General features: G+C 36.7%; 1 protein-coding gene across 3 annotated transcripts in view; it reads right to left on the bottom strand.

Moving 5' to 3' along the window:
• Positions 1 to 11,061: 11,061 nt before the first annotated feature.
• Positions 11,062 to 21,672, bottom strand: part of LOC118744262 (zinc finger protein jing) — a 317,881-nt gene continuing 307,270 nt past the window's right edge. For 2 of the 3 annotated variants that reach the window (XM_036477157.1, XM_036477158.1), the window contains exons 3-8: positions 17,526 to 21,611; positions 16,649 to 17,462; positions 16,437 to 16,581; positions 13,528 to 13,705; positions 13,256 to 13,461; positions 11,062 to 13,184 (exon numbers count right to left, since the gene is read on the bottom strand). In XM_036477157.1, coding sequence (XP_036333050.1) covers positions 13,024 to 13,184; positions 13,256 to 13,461; positions 13,528 to 13,705; positions 16,437 to 16,581; positions 16,649 to 17,462; positions 17,526 to 21,611 — 5,590 coding nt within the window. In that variant the 3' untranslated portion in view covers positions 11,062 to 13,023. The remainder of the gene's footprint in view (positions 13,185 to 13,255; positions 13,462 to 13,527; positions 13,706 to 16,436; positions 16,582 to 16,648; positions 17,463 to 17,525; positions 21,612 to 21,672) is intronic. The other variant, XM_036477159.1, reaches the window with a different exon arrangement.

Genomic DNA, 21,672 nt, shown 5'->3' with positions numbered 1-21,672 from the left:
CTTTAACACGGGATGTCCTAGGAGGGCGAGTAATCCCTTTGACCTCCGAAACAAGCAATCAGGGAATGCATGCAGAGTACGCTCAGAATAATCTCCCACAAGCTTCCCAAAGAAACAATAAAAGAGGGTACACAGAACAAGATCCATAATTTCTCCCAAATGAGTATTAAGGGAATACTCCGATTAATGTCATTCCGGAAACCTCCTAACAGTCTAATAAAAAAACGTTCATATTCTTAAAAATACCCCTCACAGATTTAGTAGTGAGACTACATTAATATTAAACGTGCATTTTTGAATAACTCGTTTATTTTATTTTCCGCAGGTTAATCATATATGTACATACATACATACATAAATATATATTCACAAATTCATAAAAGATTGGCAAAACGGTGAAACACATATACGTACATGGACATACACATACATTTCCAACATAAGGATATCGACATTTTAAACCTCGTTTTCATATAGAAGTTGGACAATCTGAAAAATATTTTGCTTTCGGAAATAATACGCAATATGTTGATTAAATATTGCAATACGTACCGAAAGATGTATGTATTTAAATTTATGCCGTCTGTTAATTTGTATAGACGCGTGCTTTCATTAAATCCCTTTAAGATTTATTTTATACTAAGGGTACTCATTTAAAAGCGCAAAACTCTCGCAAACTGGGCAAACTGTGCAATTTTAAACCCTCGCAAATGAAATGTCAAAATTTGTATGGAAAGCCATTTGCACAAAAAGGGAAACTTTGCGCGGCAATTTTGGAGCGCAACTTTGCGCAGCGTGCTGTGCAACCCTCAATCAGCTATTTTGTTTAGATTCATTTTGGTTTGTGCTCAACGCTTTTTCGAAATAATTGCGGTAAGACTAAAATATTTACTCAAATTTGAGTTTCAATTGTTCAACTTTATAAATTAAGTATAGTCAAATAATTTAATGTCAGAAATTGTGTAAAATATAAAATTGTCCTCATGAAACACGTGGCGCAAAGTTGCCCAATTGCCCAAATATGAAACTTGCGCGAATATGAGTACTCTTACTATTTTGTTTGTTTTTATTTGATAAATTATTCAAAATCACAAAACTTTCTTAACATTGAAGTGTGTATTGCTCCCATATAAAGTAAAGGTAATACTCCTGGATGTATCACTTTAGGAGACATCGCTTTTTGCTCCCAAATGAGTTATAATGGAGTAAAAAAGCGAGAGATCTCTCTTATTGCTTCGAAGAAATGTCAAAAGGAGAAGTCTTTTGTTAGTAACTTAGAAAGATCTCTTTGATTGCTCCGAACTGAGTATTAATGGAGTACAAAACCGAAAAATCTCATTTATTATTTTAAATCATGTCTCATGGAGCATTATTTTTTTGTTAGCTTTGGGAGACATCGCTCTTTGCTCATAAGCGAACAATAATGGACACCAAAACTGATAAATCTCGTTTATGGCTCCGCGATCATGGCAAAGGGAGTACTCCTTTATGCCTCAATTTGGGAGTTCTCTCTTCAGGTTCTAGTGGGTGTTTATTTATAAATGCATGTGTTCCTTTTCCTTTGTACGTGTTTATTGATATATCTGTACTGTATTATTTTCGGACGGTACTACCTCTTACGGCGCAGCGCCTGGGTTTCAAGCCCCGGTCAAAGCAACATCGCAAAAAATTTAGGTCTCTCCCCTTTGTGTGACAACATCAAGGCGCACTCCACAAATCGGAGGAGAAGCTCGGCCAAGTCTATTATTATTACTACATACATATATGCAAACAACCGTTATGTGAACAAAGTTATATAACCCTTGTGCACAATTGCGCTCGGGTATAAAAAGGCAGGTGTATACTTTTTACGCTATAGAACAATCCTAGGGGGTGATACCATTAAAATTCAGACTTCACTTTTTTTGAGACCACCCTAATGTACGTACTTGCAGTATAATAGTGGACGATAACATAAAATACATAGCCAAATAGTTCCCAATGTCAATGATTCAATTATTGCAATGTGTTAATTTTAGGCAACGTATTTGCACAGTGCCATTAAGTCACACGTTAAAATCGACAATATTTTACATATACATACATATATTTTTGTTATTTGAGTGATCACTTCAAAATATTTACGACTGATATGTACTAAGTGCGTGTCACATGCCCCCTCATTAAAGTCAGCTGTTCAACCTTTGTCGATAAAGCACCCCGTACCATCTTCAAAAGAGGCACAACTCAAAATTTAATATTTTTGAAATATGCGCTAAAATTGTACACAGAGCTTTTATTTAATTTTCAGCAAAAGTTGGAGCAAATTTTTGTTTTGTTTGTTAAAAAAAAACCTAAGATAAATTCTCCCTTGCCCATATGATTATCATGTGCTAAGAAATAGTTTTTCACATTTTCTGACAAACGTGTAATTTTGAGTTGTGCTCCTTTTGAAGGCGGTGTGCAATATGTACTATGTATATGTGTGTTTCATAGCAGGGACAAACCTACCTACATCGCCGAGCAAAACTGAGTACATGGTGATTTTTCTTAGATATTTACAATTTTTAGAAAATCTTTGGGTATACAGCATGATAAAAACATAGTAAGGTAAAACCGTTCTCTCAATTCGTCGGCCATGATGTTTTTTTGAAGTTTGCCAACATTTTAAAATCATATAAAATTGAGAGTAAAAAAAGGAATTGTTCACAGTTGTTGTTGTTTGAGATTGAAAATGAGAATGTGTGTGTGAGTTTTAGTGTAAAATTTTTAAAATTAAATTGCTTGCAAACGTCAAGAATTTGAAAAATTTCTCTCAGCGGTTCTACCATAATTTTTTATCATGGTATACAGTTAGATCACTCGTGAATAATAAGTCAAAGTTTTTTTTTGATTTATATGAGTTTGGTTAAAGCATGAACAATACTTTTATAAAACAAAAAAAAAAAGCTTTACTTGCAAAACATTGTCAATATTAAAGAAAAACCACCATGTACTCAGTTTTTCTTAGCAGTGTACATACATAAATATTTAGATACCTTACCTATTTAGATTCCTTTTTCGTTTGCGTGTACATAGTAACTAAAAAATGTGCGAATAACATCAATAAAGGTCCGAACTTCAAATTAATTAGTAACATTAGTGGTGAATTTACGATCTGTTTAATGCGTTAAGTCAATAAAAAAAAATGTTGGTAGATTATGTTTGTGTCTACAAAGTTTTTTGGGATATAGTATTACGTCAATTTAATAAGTAGTTTTAGAGCACTTACCTGCTAATTTTTCTTATTTTTTATAAAAATATAGTTCATAAAGCAACAAAAACCACAAGATTTTTGTTTTTTGAATTTCATACACAACTCCGGAAAATCCAAGAAATTTTCATTAAAATTTCCAATTTTTCCAATTCGATATTTTCGGGTATGCAGTTTTGTACCCCATTCAATGAGCGCATTTTCATATAACGAAAGAGAAAAAAAGTCGCAAAAATAACGGTAATTTTTAGCGACTTGAAACCTTGCACCTAACTAAAATTTAATGGGCTACAAAACTACAGACTCAAAATTTTTCGCAGGAATCGAATTAAAAAACTGAAATTTTCTAGCATTTTCCCGAGGCCTGTGTGAAATTATAAAATTTGGTTTTTACGGTTTTTGCTGTTGAATGATTTATATATTTTAATTAGAAAAATTTCGTATAAGAAATGTAAAAAAATAAAATCGTCAAAACGTCAGGGTATACATATTTTTGATGCTCACTATATGTACATATGCAAAGAAAACAACTACCAATTTTTTTCATACAATCAATTTACAATTCTATATATTTATTTAATAATTATATTATGTGTAGATGTGTAATTATATTCGAGATTTCTGTCGATTAATAATTACAAATAATATGTATGTGTATGTACGCTTATTTTACTTATGCGTATGCAATATTTAATTGTGTATGTATGTATGTATATGTGTTTAAATATGTAGTAATAAATATACTGCGGTAATGCAATTTTATAATTATAATTGGTTAAAGATTTGCGACATTAACGACTAACTAAAATTAAATTATAATTGGATTGAAATAAATGTATTTTCCATAGTTTAAGATCATGGTATTTTTTCAAAACTTTTGCATAATTAATTTTAATATTTCGCTACACTTTCCATTGATTATTTTTGCAAAAAGATACATATCTTTCATATGTGAAATTGTTGCTTTTTGCTTTACTGTTTAAAGAAATTTTTCGCTAATGTTTTTACCTTGTATGTTTTATAAAAAAAAAATACAAAAATTCACATACACACTGGGCACAACGTGTGCATGCTGTTTAATGTTTAATGCTTGGACATACTATTTACAATATTGAATACACATATTTGTACTTGCACGACACATAAAGCGAATAATATGGTATACTTTTTATTTATTTTATATTTTTTATTTTTTTGCTTTAAAGGAAACCCCATTTTTTTTTCTTTCACTGTCGTCACAATATTGTTTAGCGTGGATTAAAAATAAAAGACTTACAGCCCAATTCCTAAAATATACATACATAGTTTAAATTTGGATTGCGCCATAAATCGCATTTATTTCAAAAAAAAAAAAAAATCAGTGTATAAAAAAAAAAGTTTTGAAGTTGTTCTTGTAACAGCATAATAATTTTTTAAAGAGTTTTTATCCCTGGCCAGATATAAATTTTTGTCTTTCCTGTGGTAATAGAACCGATTGACGTGTGAACTTAGGTACTTAATTGGTTTACGTCAAAGTTATTTTTCCGAAAAATATTGTAGTGTACCTAACAAAAAACCTTGACACGATTCGATTTCTGTCCTCTGGAAAATCGACTAACCAAAGCACCAAAGCATTTACATTTTACGATTGAATTGCAATTGGTGAATTTTGGTTGCACGACAAAAAGCGCCTAGAAAATTGGCCCGTGTAAAGGCAGCTTAAGGCGCAATTGTGGGTTTGCAAGCTGTAAAATATGAAAGAACAATTAAAAGAGGAGAAACAATGCATTACGTCTTTTATGGATGTTTGTATGTAGTTACTAAGAATATTTGGCGCTCACACACCTTGCCGAGTATCTCCTCACAGAAATGAAGGCATCTTAAATGATGCATTCCCACAGGGCGCAAATGGTTTTTTGTGAGGTTTCTTCATTCATTCCTTTCTTATGTAAGGTAACCTACTGGAAATTACACTTTTTAACCGATTTCAAAGAAAAAAGGAGGAAGGTCATCAATTCGTCGGAATATTTTTTTTTATGTATGTACCGCATAAAATGACTTATCACCATTAACTTTTTCATGAAAGACCTACCATAATCAATCAGATGTAGGTCTTGTAAAACACCTTGCGCGGTGTACAGTTTGCAAAGTTTGCACCGTTCAAGGCTATTGCAAGACTTGGAGTATACCCCTAATGTTGCAAGAATGATCTTAATTACTAAAAATGCTTACTAACTTTTGGTTTTCGAAATTTACTCCGTATTTGATTTTACATTGTAAAAAAGTTAAATTGTTTTCCTTAGGTATTTTTTGACTGCGATTATGTGACTCTGTTACTGGCTTTTATGTATATTCCGTATATTTTTGTTTTTTTTTTTTACCTTTTTGTTTTTCAACTTCAGTTTTCCCATGCAAAATTTGAGGTAGTTCTCTACGCCTTGTCTAACTGTCAATTTTAAGTGAAAATATTTAATGTATGTTTGGATTCTTTTCATTGTGAATTTCTGTTTTATTGAGTTCTTAAAATTTCCCAAGTTTTGAATTATTTCATTAGTTAGTTTTAAACATTTTTCGCACACATAAAATACAGTTGCGTATTTTTTCGTTATTTAAGAGTATTTAAAATTTTTTTATATTCTTATGGCAAATTCAACAAAAAAAAATATTTGAAGGCAAATTTTGTGCGTTTCGTTTAGTTTGAATTTCATGCCACTCCACTGCTTTTGGTTTTGAAATGATTTTGTAAAATACATACATATATATATGGTTTTTTAATCTTTGTGTTTTTTTTTAATGAAAGCGTATTCGTAATACCGTTAACCCTGACAAAAAAAATAGCATCTGATGAGGTAGTTGTATTTACACTGAGCTCGGTAATCTGGAAATTTGTTAGTTCTAATTTTTAACGTTTTTATTTTTCGCTTAACTTTGTTTAAATAAAAACAACTTTTTATTTTCAAGCACCTCAAAACTAACAAATAAACAGACAAACAACTTCGGCGTGAGTACAGCTAGTAGCTTTTCAATGCGAAAATTTGTAGCATGTAGAAAATTAATTATTGTTTATCTATTTAAATTTAAATTCGCCAATTTTGGGTATATACGACGTTATTCTGATCTTTGCAAAGGCGGTCTATTTAATTGGTAAATTTTTTTATAAATGTTTTTTAAATTGCACACAATTTTTAAAAGTAAAATTAATGATTTTCTAAAAATTTTAGTAGATTGTTTGAACTTTATTGCTTTGTGTTACGCCAATGATTGAGTTTTCATAGTGAATCGATAAAGAATACACAAAAGTTTTTAGAAAAAAAGGAAGATAGAAAAAATAATTCAAAAGTTTGTTTTCAAACAAACTGCATAGAAAGCTTAGTTTAATTTAAAATACCAAAAGCATAAAATAAAATATCATTACAGTTTTTAAATTTTTGAATAAATTAAAATAAATAAAAAACAAACGAATTGCGTTATTACAAGGGTTGCCAGACGTACTGATTCTATAAGGGGTGTGCTGATTTCTTAACTCTAGTACTGATATTTCCCATTCCGTAAATCAGTACGCTAATGTCCTGAATTTACAAAAAAAAATCTTATTTGCACAAATTTTTAAATATTGCAGTTGGTGAACAAAAAATGTCTACATTACTTCACAGAAGTCATAATTTCACACAAGCTCTTTCCGTCTTTTCATGTGCTTTGAGCTCCATTGTTTCATTCACATACATACATACATATGCATGTGTGCTGTATGCTACTAGTCAAAATTCTTCATTTGATACCCATATTGAGGAGTTTGAAAAAAATATAATTCGCCATTTTAGGGGTGGAGGCGATCTTTGATTTGGAACATTTAACCGTGTACTGTCTTCTGATAGCCAAGCCCTTACATCTGATATTCATATTGAGGGGTCGTGGTGGCAGCCATCTTGAATTTGGAACATTTTCTTAGTGTACTGCATTCTCTTAGTAAAAATCCTTCATTTGATACCCATATTGAGCTTGTAAAAAAATTTGTGGCGGCGTCCATCTTAGATTTACAATGATTGATTATATAGTCATCATAACTTAAATTGTGTACCAAATTTCAAAACAATAGGTCAACAGGAAGGGGGTGAAATTTCAATTACTAGATTAAAAACGGCTTTAAACTAAAAAAAAGACGTTAAATTGGTGGTACGCCAATTTTTCAAATTTGGAACATTTTTTTTTAATTTTTTCAAATTTGTTTAAAAAAATTTAGCTATAGTATTTACTAAAATTTTTCACAAATGCCGGTATATGGAAGGTTTCAGTTCAAATACGCTAGTTTTCAACACTAACCCACCTTGGATGAAGAACCACCCATACACCTAATTTCGTCGAGCTACACATGATGTATGCACTGATTTTTCAAAGATAAAAGTCTGGCAACCCTAGTTCTTAGTAATACCGGATTTCCACTGTGCACTAAATGACAAAATACCCGTGTGATTACTTTTAATAAAAGTTGCGATCCCGTACGAGTCCGGACTAGTCAGAATTAGTCAGATTTTACTGGAAATCGATCCCGTACTCGGTTCTCTCGACTATTGAGAGGACAAAAAAGCGAGTAAATAAGGTCCTCTCTCTGTCAGAAGTTATCAGTTTCAATCCGAAGATTTTTTGCTGGCAAGTTCTGGTAAATTTGTCAAACGATCAGCTGTAGTGTGTTTGGCAATCAAATTGTAAACAAAAGAAAAGTGCACTCTGCTAATACATGTTGAAAAGTATTTAGTTACTTGTTTAAGTGGAGTGTGTTTACGTATAAAATAAGCAAAAATTTACAACCAAAATTTGGAGGTTATGTTGAAGTTGACAGCAGTTGCCATATTTTACTAGAAAGCGATCCCGTACTTTCCAATGTTACTCTCTCGCTCTCAGCGAATTTTTATTATTTGACAGTTTTACTAGTTTTAGTCCGAGGAATATGGGATTGCACCTAAAGATAGGCAAAAAGTCGTTTCCAAATGGCATGGCATTTCAAAGTGGAAATTTGGCAACTTAATTATAGAAATAAATTAATCAAAACATAAAATAAAATCAAGCAAAAGAAACAAGAAAAATCGAATCATAAATGAAATTAATATATGTATATATATGTATGTAGTTAAATATACATATATATTATACGCATACGCCCTACGAAATTGCCCATTAAAAATAATTGAAATCGCATTTTTGTCATTATTACTTTATTTCCCATGAATTATTATTAAAGCCAACTTGGCTTGCTTGAGAGTTTCACTGATTAACATTTATGCATGTGTGATTATATGTACGTACGTACATACATATGTATGAAATATGTATAGTTTTTTTTCATGAAATAATTTTGTTTTCCTTAATTGTTTGTCAAGTTTTTTTACATATACACATACCATACGTATGCCTAGTTTAATGATTTGAGTGAGTACTTCACCTTTATCTTAAGCTTTATTTAATTATATATATATACATACATACATACATATGTACTTAGCTGTAACATCGATATTTGTGTATAAGTTAGAGCTTATTTTATTTCTAATTCTAATTCTGCAGTTTTAAATATATGTAATTACTTCACAAAAAAAAAGGTTCACTGGCGCTTACAATTTAATTATTTTGGCAGTGTTGATGATTTTTTTTGTATTAATTTCTTCTTAATAACTAACACTTTTTCCTGCTGTACGCGTACATATTGCAGCTCTAATTTCTTTTAATATTGTTTTATGTATTTACAGATTTTCAATTTGTGCTTGCTATTAGATGCCCTACGTATGTATGTATGTAGGTTGTGGATGCAACCAAAAGTGACTGGTTTTAAATTTGGAATTGGAAGAAATATATATATATATTTTTTTAATAAAATATAAAATACATATTTTAGCATAAAATGCATTATTTTAAATCTTCTCAGAAGATATGTTCGTGTAAAATTTTGTTGAATGACGTGTTGAACGAAAAAATTACAATTCCATAATCATATTTTCTTGTTAGTTACAACTTTTATAATTAACCGCTATTTAATTAATAATTAATAATTCAAAATTAATAATTAAATACAAAGGAAATTTCAACTAAATAGCCGCGATCATAAAATAAGCTACGTTTAATATGGTGAAGATTAATAAATTTTGGCAGTAATTATCATCAATCAATTGAGTACAAGCGTTATCGATACGATTGTCTGTAATTGGTAAGCAATAGTATGTATGTTAATATACAGTGGTGGACAAATAAATGGTGCCACTGCATTTTAACAAATTTTGCCTATTTTTCTATTGTTTATTTAATATGTATTATTTTTTTTTTTATAAAAGGATAGCCCATTATATAACACAAACCGTATGAATTCGTATTTCAGGCTTTGTGCAAAAATTATAAAAATTCTGCAAAATTGCATCTAAATTTTCAACGTTTTAAACAGATTTTGCAGTATTGTTTTGAGTATGCAGTTTTATTTTATAGCCGATTAAATTTCAGTGCATGTTTTAAGTTGCTAAAAAATCGCGTTATTTTTTGGCAATTGCATTTCATGCATTTTCCACGAAACATCGACAATTTATTTGCATGGATAAAAGTGTGTAATACACTCAGAAAAAAAATTATCAAAAATCAACGCGAATTTTTAGGGACTTCAAACTTGCATTTCAAATAAATTTAATGGGCTATAAAACTGCGTACTCAAAAAAATTCTGCAAAATCTGATTAAAAATTTTAAAATTTGGATACAATTTTGCAGAATTTTTCTCAACTTTGCACAAAATTTGAAATATGAATTTATATGGGTTTTGTTTTTTATAAAAAAATAATAAATATTAAATAAACAAAAGAAAAATAGGCAAAATTTGTTAATATGTCGTGTCCCTATCTATTTTTCCACCACTGTATGTACATACATGCATATGTACAATATATAACAAAATAAAAGCTATAAACTAATAAGCGCAAAAAATGAGTGATTACTTTTAGATTAGAATGAGGGTAGGTATTGTTTAATGAACATCTATCAGCAAAAAAAGAAACACTAAAAAATTGCATTCGACGCGGAAATTGTTTCAAAAAATTTGTTAAAATCTAAATTTCCGCATTTTACCGGGCGAACATCGCGCGTACTGCAAAAGTTGCGCGCCCTGCAAGTGTGGCGCTTTATGATTTTTGTAAATTTTCGCAGTTTTCGACTTTCGTTCGTGCGTTTCCCACGTTTTGAAAAAAAAAATTAAAAATTATGATGCGCAATATTTGCATCATGATGCGAATTATGTTGCTAACCACCTGCTGGGCACTTCTGGGCGCCTGGTGCATTTTCCGCAGCACATAATCTCGTCGGGGCGGAAGTGCCCACAAACTGTAGCATACTTTTAGGCGCGTTTTTAAAAGAGAGAATGTTAAAATGAAAAATGCAGTTTGGTTTTTATTAAAAAATTAGCTTTCATATATTTCGCAGTAATGGAGAAATGTTTGTTTATAGGTATGTATGCAATATAATGTATGTACGTGTATAATATGTATGCATTTATATGTACCTGCATGATTTTATGTACAAATTATAGTATTTAATTACTTCTAGTGTAAAGTGTAAAATTTATGTACACACATACATACACAAGTATATACGTATGTACATTTGTATCTACATATATGTTTAAATGTACAACACACTCGCATATGTTTCTTATATAATTTTATATATGTACGATGTTTATGCAGCTAGGTAGCAAATAGGCTAAGAGAAAATTACTAGAAAAAAATTGCATCGTATTTTTGATGATGAGCCGCGACAAATATCAACTGTGATAAACGGGCAATTCATAGTTGGAAATTAACGCGTCGCGTAAATATTTGTTTAAAAAATTATTTATCTTTATTTGCACAACTAAAATAAGTGTGCGTGTGCAGAAAAAATAAAGTTGCTATTTTACATTTACAAACAAAACTAAAAATTAAATATTTTATAATTTTTCAACTAACGACTAATTCTTGAAAGAAGCGTTGCGGCGCTGAAATACGCATGTCATATACATAGCTATATTAAGTTTAAAAAAAAGTTCTATATGTTAATTGGCAAACGTACGTTCAAATGTGGCTGTGTGTGGCAAAGATAAAAAATATACAAAAAAAAAACGTACTAAACACACTAAACACACTAAACTTAACATCTAATGATCTCGGTTTTACTTTGTGATTTTGACTAAATGATTTACTTGCTGAGTTGCTGACGTTTATGAGCATACACACACATTTTATTTTTACTTTACAAACCTTAAATTATACATTTGTTTTCGTATTTTACTTTGTTTTACAAATAAAAATTTATTTAATATAGTGATTAAACAGGCTATCAGGAGTCTTTAAGATTTACAAAAGTTTTGAGCTCCCAATCGCCTGCTCTGCGCAGTGCTGGAAACTTCTATTTTCGTTCTTTTTTATGTATTTACACAATTTATATCTAATTGCGTTTGTAGGTACGCGAAAACAATTTTATAAAAATTATAACTAACCGATTGCAATAACTACATGCTTATTATTTAAACACATACTTCTGTTCTCTACCAGTCACTGTTTTTTTTTGTTTTTTATTTTTTGTGTTTTGTGCAAGTAAATGTATGATTTTAATAGCTTAGCATTGCTGACACTTGTTAATCTACGCTATTAACTACGGCACATATGCGTACTTTTTGTTTCAAAGCCTAAAATGTACACACTTCTCTGTATGCGATTTGTACTTGCCATACAAAATACTTAAGATACATTTATCAATTAAAAGTCTTCTGGCATGAAGTTTGTTAGCATTAAATTTTGCACAATTAAATGGCTGATTTATATGTAGAAAAAATCTGTTAAAACTATAAATATTAACAAAAAAATATCTTACATGTATATATTTACACAAACACAAAGATTTAATTTGTCCATTATTTTCGCAACTTGCAACTTTTTTAACGGGTGGGCTGGTTGGCGCGTTTTATGATAAGGTTGTATTATATAATGTGCTTCGCGATGGCGACTGTAAGTGGAGGATGTCAATGAATATTCGTTTATGCTTTGAATTAGTATAAAGGATTTTTTTTTGACTTCACTAGATATACGATCACCGCAAAAAAATGAATATTAACAAAAATTACAGTTTTGTTTTACTGTTGTCGTGGAGCATATTTGTCACCACTTGTAACACCTAATTTATGAACTAATACAATTTTCACAGGCTTTAAAACTTTAAGCCACTTACAGTTCACAATTAAGGGCTGGCAATTGCAATTAATAGGCAGATATTTATGTTAAAATAGTTACGCTAATTTGAAACTAAAAATTTACTAAATTAAATGAAATTAATAATTACGCAGTGAACTCATAATATACTTTTTCATATTATGCGATTATCGCGTATAAAATTGTTTTTTTTTTTTTGTTATTGGTTACAAAACCAATTTAAAGTGCAGGCCAATTGTCTATTTGTAACTGCTAAATATTATTACTAGATTAAAACATTAAAAATGGTAATAAAAAATAATTAAAAAATATAACTCTCTGAACAATGCCGTTACAATTTGCATCTACTTATTTATAACAAAAAATACTAAAAACTTATATGTACATATACATAACTTTGTTGAAGTGCAGTGTTATTGCTTAGCTGGCGCGCAGACTCATCGAAATGGATTTTGTCCGTGCATGTTTTTTTTTTCAAATTAACCACCTATTTAGTTTGCGCCAACTTCTGCTAGCACACGAGGATAAACCTTCACCTTTGCATAATTTTATTGGAGATCATTCTGCCGGTGTAACGCGTTATCTATTACTTTGTTCAATATTTATACGCTTAATGGCTTTTCTATGTGTACACGTTTCATCGGTTTACGCGGATGTTTGCGGCGCTGCTGTATTTGCGTGCGGGATATCGCAATTACACTTTGCTGTTGCGAGCTTCGCACCGTTTCTACTAAAGTAGCCACTTCTGCTTCATCTTCGCCATCTAAAGGTCAGCAAAAAGTAAATGTGTTTAAGCCTCACATTCATTTCATTTTTATATTTCGAACAACTTACTATTTCCATCGTCTTCATCGCTGTCATCGGAAGCTTCCCCTTCTTCCTCATCATTGTCATCGTCGAACAGATTTGTTGAATACGGCATTTTGTAAGCAGTCATAAGTAAACCCTCAACCTTGATCTTCTCCGCTGGGCGCATGCGCTTTATGTTAACTGTCTTGGTGTAAGGTCCATCACATGATGGCACCCACTCATCGGAAATGCTATGAGGATTAATAATTATATTTTTTGGACACCTTGGAATGAATGAATGCTCTGTTTCTACATACATTTCATGCGGCGTCCAACGAATGAAACTTTCGTAGGTACCTTGCAACGTTTTGCGTCGCATCATGCATTGGCCCTGGAACGTTATCATATTGCAGCCATCGGAGAGCACGCTTATTTGACGCAAACGATGCTGCAGACCTTCCATTATACCGGCATCAAAAAAGTCGAACATTCGCGCTGTAAAGTTAATATTACTTAATTTTGAAGTACTTAAAAATTTATTTATACTTCAATTATAATTTTTTGTTTGCGTAGGGACCAACCCTAACACTTGCCGCAGTAGTTAAGTGGCAACATCAAAACGGCGCAGTAAACGAACAGAGCTGTTTGACATTCGTTTGTACTAACTGAAATCAACTTCATGAATAGGCAATTTACATGATTCAACTTTCGCAGGCGATTAGTTGAACCAAAAGTTGAACGAAAGTAGGCAGCCGACCAACTTCATTGAAAGCGATTAGTTGAAAGGCCGTTTACACCAGGCGATTGTTGCTTTCAACTAAAAATCGCCTGAAAAATCGCCTCATGTAAATTCCCTATTATTCAACGTATTTTTCTAGCGACGCTAACCTCAGAATTTTTTGTGTGTAAAATCAACTTGTATTTGTTTAATTTTTAAGTTAATAAAGACATTTAGAAATAGTATTTCTATAGCTGGTGATCCCACTAATAATATATAATATGGTGAACGAAGGTGAAGATAGATACGAAGACGCTGTCGCTTCTTTCCATATGGCACGGAACTCCATCAACCCGCCACCGTTCTGGAAGCCAGATACACGCTTGTGGTTCGCATAGGTGGAGGAGCAATTCGTGCGAGCAGGGATTACGGGCGATGAAACGAAGTACTACACAATTTTAGCTGAAATTGATTCAGCAGTTCTCACTCACGCTACCGACATAATTTCATCACCGCCTGCTAGGGACAAGTACGACGCATTAAAGCAAACACTGATTGCTGAATTTGGCGAGTCGAACGAAAAAAGGCTCAAACGCTTATTTGAAGGCCTCGAATTGGGCGAGAAGAAACCTACTAATTTGCTTCGTGACATGAAAGACTTGGGGCCGGTTGTTCAATGTCTGATTAGCACAAATCGGAGGTAGAAGCTCCGGTTAGATACAACGACTGCTTTATCGATCACATGTTATATGCATGATGTCTAAATCGTTGATAATGATGTTTAACTGGCAAGTAGTGATAAGTAAGAGGCATCATAGCATTGAAGAAACCGAACGAAGTCCACGAACTGAGGAGATTTTCAGGGACCATCAACTCTACGAACGTTTTTTAAAGCATGCTGCCGCCATCGAAGCGCCACTACAGCGACTCATGGGCATGGGACAGTAGAAGGCTTTCGAAAATCTTAAGAGGCAATTAGCGGCAGCTGCATTATTGGATTCCCTGATGAAGAGCGCGACAATCGCTCTCATGACCGACACTTCGGACATCGCCGAAGGTGCCGTTCTACAGCAACGGGTGAACAATGTTTGTGTGCCGTTGGGATTCTACTACCAGAAGTTTACACCAACCGAGAAGCGGTATAGCACGTATGAATGTGAGTTACTTGCCATATATAAATCTGTGCGGCATTTTCGTTCATAATTTTTGGAAGGAACGAATTTCGCAATATTTACAGATCATAAGCCGCTCACGCATGCACTCGATCAAAAGTGGGAAAAACTATCTCCACGGCAAACTCGCCAATGGAATTTTATAAGCCAGTTTTCGTCCGATATACGGCACTTAAGCGGAGCTGAGAACGTTATAGCCGAAACGCTATGAAGAATCGAAAGGTTTTCGCTACCATCGCCGATAGACTTGCAGCTTCGTTACACCTGGTCTAAAGTCAGCTTCCGGGTACGAGCATACAAACCATTTGCGATAACTCAACGGTAACACGTTGCCAACATGTTCCGGATGTTTTGCAACAGGTGGTTTCCAATGCGGTCCACGGTTTGGCACATCCTGGTGCAAAGGCAACAATAAAACTTATTTCAAAGAGCTTTGTCTGGAAAGGATTGAACAGTGATGTACGAGCGCGGGTGCGTAGTTGCCCAGCATGCCAGCGTTGCAAGATAGCGCGTCACACGAAAGGTGAACTACAGAAATGTTTGGTCCCTTGGAAGCGTTTTGACCATGTTAATGTGGACATCGTCGGCCCGTTTGCCCCTTCGCGCGGCACTACTACTTAACCTGTGTCGACCGTTTTTCACGATGGTTGGAAGTTATCCCTATAGCGGACATGACCGCTGAGACAGTGGCAAGAGAGCTTTTAAACGGTTGGATAAGCCGGTTTGGTACGCCAAAGTACATTACTACAGATCAGGGGCGTCAGTTCGAGAGTGCGTTGTTTAAACAACTAGCCATGCTATTAGGCGTCAAACACATCCGTACCTCGTCTTTAACGGTACCTGTACCAAGACGTATACAATATTGTTTGGATCAAGACAAGTGACGGTGTCCATTGACAGGCTTAAGTCGGCTTACTCGTCACTGGAGGAGTTAGCAGCGATACATCACCAACATACACAACTAACACTTGCCCGTTCCCACGACAGTCGGGTCTACGTAACCGGAGCGCCCCAGATTTATATCTGGCCAAGGACTGTCACTTCAGCAACGCTTCCCAAAAACTCTTTGGGGATTTGTATGCTATTACAACAACAACTAATACTTGCCGCAGTAGTTAAGTGTTTATTAAGTTTATTCAACGTATTTTTCTAGCGACGCTAACGTCAGAATTTCCTGTGTGTAACATCAACTTGTATTTGTTTAATTTTTAAGTTAATAAAGACATATAGAAATAGTATTTCTATATTTGTATGAAAGGGCCAAATTCACATTGCGTAGTAAAATCACAATCGGCAGTTAACTACAGATTTTTAGTACAAAATTATCTGTACTTACCTGAAAACGGTTGACGCCGATAGCGCAATTTTTTTCCATTCTTCCGCAGCTGCTTGGGCACTGGCGGATCTGAGGTACGCTTGTTTGAGCTCTCCTTATTTTCAGTGGCCGTAAAGTGATTATTTACGTGTTTTTGCAGAGCCAGCTACAAATGAATCCAAAATGTGATTATTAGTTTTTGCTCATTTAAATGCTTAGTCAACCACATTTACCTGCGATCCAAAACGCAGCCCACAACCTTCGACAATGCACTTAAATTGCTTCGAACCGCCATGCGATAGCACATGGCGTTCCAACCAGCGGCGCGAACACGACTCCTTGTTATAAACCTTACAACCGACCCATAGGCATGAGAAAGGACCAGTTTGTGTATTGACATGATGTGTCTGCATATGATCCAACAATTTTGAACAGCTATCATGCTTCTTATTGCATTTATGCCAGTAACAGACGCCATCATGACGTTTAGCACCTTTCGGACCATAGCGAAAACCGCCCGTTTCAGCAGGGAAACGTATGGTTTTCGGCTGAGAAAGTATTGGCGAGATGGCGCACTTAGGCAGCGAATCACTGGTAGATTCAGCGAGTTTAGTGTCGATGAGGGTAGGTGTAGAGGTGAAGCTGTTACTGTTGCTGCCGCTGGACGTTGACTGAGGTTCGCCGGCGCTGCTGCTGCTGCTGAGACTGCTACTCGTGCAGCTGTTGGAATTGCTTATATCGATGCTATTCGGTAAACTAAGAGCAATGGGCACGTCGATGTTGGAGGTAGAACTTGTAGTTGCATCTGATGAGCAGACGCCACTAATTATATCAGCGCCGAAAGTTGGGGCTGGTGAGACCGGTGATGGTACACTGCTGTTAATAGAGTTGTTATCGCTGGAGGCGGAACGCAAGCAACCAATACTATGACTGGCACTATCAGCGCTGCCTGCGCTCATGGTAGAGAGCGGGGTGGGTGGTGGCGAATTCGAGTCGATCGAATTGATGATGTTGGCAATAATTTCCGCTTTACTGCTATTATTGGAGCTAAGCAAATTAAATATATATTAATCAAATTTTAACAGGATAAAATCTCTAAGCAAAACTTACATAGAACTAACGATGGATTCGCTGCTTTCACTAGCCGTCAAACTTCCTCCAATTCCTGACTCTGGTGTAGGCAAATCGCGCTTTTCGCTTATTTCTTCATCCCCATTGTCATCTTTTTCTACATCTTCGAGTCCGGCTGTAAGCGATTTATCATTTGCCGTTGTGCCATCAGCCGAATTCGACATATCTGAAGTTAGATTGGAAGATATGCATGAAGATGTCACCAATTCACTAAGCATATCCCTTCCTGTAGCCGCGGTAACACATGATGCTGATGATTCTGAGCCAAGGGATGCCGAATTCGATTCACACGGCTGTGTTGGCGGCAATGGCGGCGGAGAGTTGCGCGGTGACGATGGCGATGGTGAGGGTGCAGAGGAACAGGAGGCAGATAGGGAGGAGAGCGACGGTGGGGTAGATGCTTCCAGCGAAAGATCAGCTGCCGAAGATACGGAATTCGAGTGGGAGCTAAACGAATACGATGAACATTCATTTGCATGCGTTATGCTGTTGGCTATGCTGGTCGATGTGCCACTGGTTGTTGAGGGATACATTTTAGTAGTGTCCTCCATTAGTTCAACCTTAATATCTGCTGGTAGCATTTGAGTATGCGACGAGGCCTTAAAGCTTTCCAATTTAATTCCACTATCGGAAGTATTGGCAGAGGAGAAAGCGACAGCTTCGTCCAATGGCTCCTCTTTAATTTTCGGGCAGAAACTATCGATCGATGTGGTATTCGAAGTGGAGCAAAGGGAAGGTGAGGACGCGGATGAATATGATGACATTGGTGAGTTGCAAAATGAGGGCAATAGCGAAGAGCACTTATTCAATGTATTATTGCTACTGATGTTTTTGCTGTTGCTGCCTGTAACGGGCACAGAGATTGAGACTGTGCCATTCGAATTTTTAACCATGTCGAAGAGATCAGGGGTTGAAGGTATGGTGGTGGTTGAAGTAACGGTTGTGCTAGCGACGATTGTTTTCGTTGTTGGAGGAGTGAATGAGACTGCTGTTGTTGCTACTGCTGAAGATGCCGTGATTAATTTGGGAGCGAGTGGCGGCAAGGTTGGCAATTTCATGGCACTCGGTATCACTGCCGCATTAGTTGTGCTCGGCGCAGTGGTTTTTGTGGTGTTCATAGCCGGAGCAGGTGCAATGCTTATGAGCGCCGGCGTAGGCAATCCAGCAGCGGGTTGCAACTGCTTTGTCATCGCAGTGCGAGTGGTAGGCGATGACGTCATGGCGCCACAACCACCGGTGCTGCTACTTAACGCTGGTACCAAGGGTGGCGGCGTTGTTGGAGTAGCAATGATTTTACAACCACCAGAGATTTTCGCCTTTGCACTCGACAGCGTCGTTTTGCATGGCGCGGGCGCTACTGGTACCGGAGCTGGCGCTACCTTTGGCATTCGCTTCTGATACGGTTTGGTATGGGCAGCTGGCTTACTGGTTTGTGTATTGCCAGGAACATTGGCGGTAGTTGCTGGCGCTATTGCCGTTGTGCGCGTTTTTCCATGAGAAATCGTCACCAACGGCGGCGGTTGCGAATTGAGAGCTGTAAATTGTTGTGGAACTGAAGAGGCAGTAGTTGCTTTAACGATTGCCAGTTTGGCAGTGTTTGCGCTGTTTGCTGCAGCAACGGTAGTGGTCGCATTAACTGGCAGTGTCGTTAATGTTGCCGTAGACGATGGCGACGAAGTAACATTTACAGCGGACAAGGGTGGTGGTTGAGTTGCTGTTATAAACTGCGGCTGTTGCTGCTGGTGTTGTTGCTGCAAAAATGCTAGAAGTTGTTGCTGCTGTTGATGGAAGTCGGTATGCTGCTCATGAGCGGCTTGGGCCTGCTGCTGTCCGGCACCAGCAAATATTGAACTTAGAGCGGGAAGCGCACTTGGCTGTATCGGTTGAAGTGCGGGCAACTGCTGTGGTTGTTGTATTTGCACTTGCTTCTGTTGTTGACTGTTGTTTACGGCCAATGCCGCTGCAGCTTGTGCCAGCATAGCCGGTAGTGAGGCCGCGTTTAATATCAGGCCAGCTGGGGTGGCCATGAATACCGGTTGCGCAGCTGCAGCGCCCAATCGTTGTAATTGTTGAAATTGCTGCTGTTGCTGTTGTTGTTGCTGCTGTTGATTCGCGGCAATGGCTGCAGCGATTTGTTGCTGGAAGATCTCTTGGAAACTTGTGTTTGTGGCCTGTGCCGTAGCCGCAGCAGCAGCAGCAACAACTGCTGCTTTCTGTTGTTGTTGTAATTGCAACTGCTGTTGCTGCTGTTGTAACTGCTGCTGCTTAATGAGTATCTCTTGAAGGTCTGCGGCAGTCATCAAGTTGAAAGGATTTGCAGTGGCGGCGGCAGTTGCAGCAGCAACCGCCGAAGTTGCCGTTGTGGTTGTTGCAGTGGTGAACTGCTGGAGCTTGAAGACCGTACCATTGAGGAAGTATTGTGCGGCTGCTGCCTGCGCCGCTTGTGCTGATGTCGCAGCCGCAGACGCTGCTGGGTTGGCATTTTTAGCTGCTGTGGCCAAGTTGTTTAGCTGCATTATATTTGCACCGTTTGTGGCAGTTAATAGCTGAGGCAATTGGACTAGATTCGGTAATTGCACTGCAGGCAGTTGATAGAGCGCCTGGGCTGTGGCGGGCGCAGCTGTTGTTGTGGTGGCAGTGGCTGTTGCGACAGGGGCCAATTTCGGAGGACTTACTGCTTGTTTCAGTTGTGTGGACGTCGCTGCCGTAGGTGTACTTGTCGTAGGTAGACGTATGGCAGTTAGAAGTACTGCTGGTTGATTTGTCACCTGCGTGGTAGCTTGCTGCTGCGCAGTGCCTGTTGAAGCTGCCTGCTTCGCAGCGGCTTGTTGTTGCATTTGTTGTTGTTTCATTTCAGGCGTGCGTGGCGCAATGGCAACGTGCTTCTTTGCTGGTGATTTACCGGTGCCGCTGCCATGGTTTCCCGAAGCGGAGGGAGTTTTTCGTAAATTAGGAGCCACTTGTGCGATTTTGGTGGGTTTACTGCGTTCAATCTTTTTCAAAGCAGGCACCGGCATCGTCGGCAATGCACTTGCAGGTGCAAGTGTGACCACACCGCCTTTAGCAGATGAAGACGTGGATGTTGTTTGGGCTAAGGTTGTTGACGTCGGTGGTGAAGCTGCAATAATGCTACTATTTATTGATGTTGCTGATGAAACTAGCGTTGGCTTAGTTATAGAGCCGCTGCCGTTACAGTTACTGTTGCCATTATTGAGGGTATTATTCTCCTTCAGCTGCGCTAATATGTTGAAATATTTATTAAGAGAAGCGGTGGTAGCAGGCGCACTCATTGTTAGTGAAGTAGTGCTCATACCCCCGCCCGACGAACTGCATGCCGCGATTAGCACCGATTCCATATTGCGCTTAGCTAGATTGTTTTGATGGATTTGAGACTTCATTTGTGACTTAAAGTAACCTGTAATTTTCGTCTGTGATTCTTCCAGTGCAGCCGCTTTCAGTCTTTTTGCAGCGCTAACTCCATTTGCACTGGAGGCTGCACCGGCGTTGGAACCACTTGCCGCGCTATCAGTAGCTGTGTTCCGTGCTTTTTTGCCCGAGCTATTATCAGAAGACGTCACGCTAACAGCACTGCGTTTCTTATTAGACTGTGTAGACCCCGATAAGTTGGTTGGTAGAATTGTACTATTATTTGACGCATTATTCCAGGGCCATTGAAGAGTAGGTAGGACATTGCGTCCGTTGGCAGTGTTATTACTTTTATTTTGTTGCTGTTGTATTTGTTTTAATTTGGCAGTGTTGTTGCTGTTATTGCTATTTGTTCCTGTGACAGTGAGTGCATGAACATTTGTGCCACTAGTAGAAGCACTGGAACCTCCATTTGTCGCTTGTCCGTTGTTGGCGTTGTTATTCGCCGCGGCCAATATTGTTGTTTGTGGTGGCATGTTTCTTTGACTTGCAGATACGCTATTAATGGCCTTGGCGGGCGAATTGCTTTGCTGTTCGTCGCCTATTGTTGAGTGTTGACTGAACGGAGAACCCGGTTCAGAAGCATCTTCGCTAGATCCAGTGCTAGAATCCGTACTGCTCAATGATATCACGACACCACTGGAAAGAAAAACAAGAGATAATTTAGATTGATTTGTTTAAATGCGCAAGATTATGCTAC

This window comes from Rhagoletis pomonella, unplaced genomic scaffold (assembly GCF_013731165.1).
Source record: "Rhagoletis pomonella isolate Grant_MI unplaced genomic scaffold, Rhpom_1.0 Rhpom_scaffold_00008, whole genome shotgun sequence".
NCBI classification, from domain to species: domain Eukaryota; kingdom Metazoa; phylum Arthropoda; class Insecta; order Diptera; family Tephritidae; genus Rhagoletis; species Rhagoletis pomonella.
This window is presented reverse-complemented; position numbering and strand designations above follow the sequence as displayed.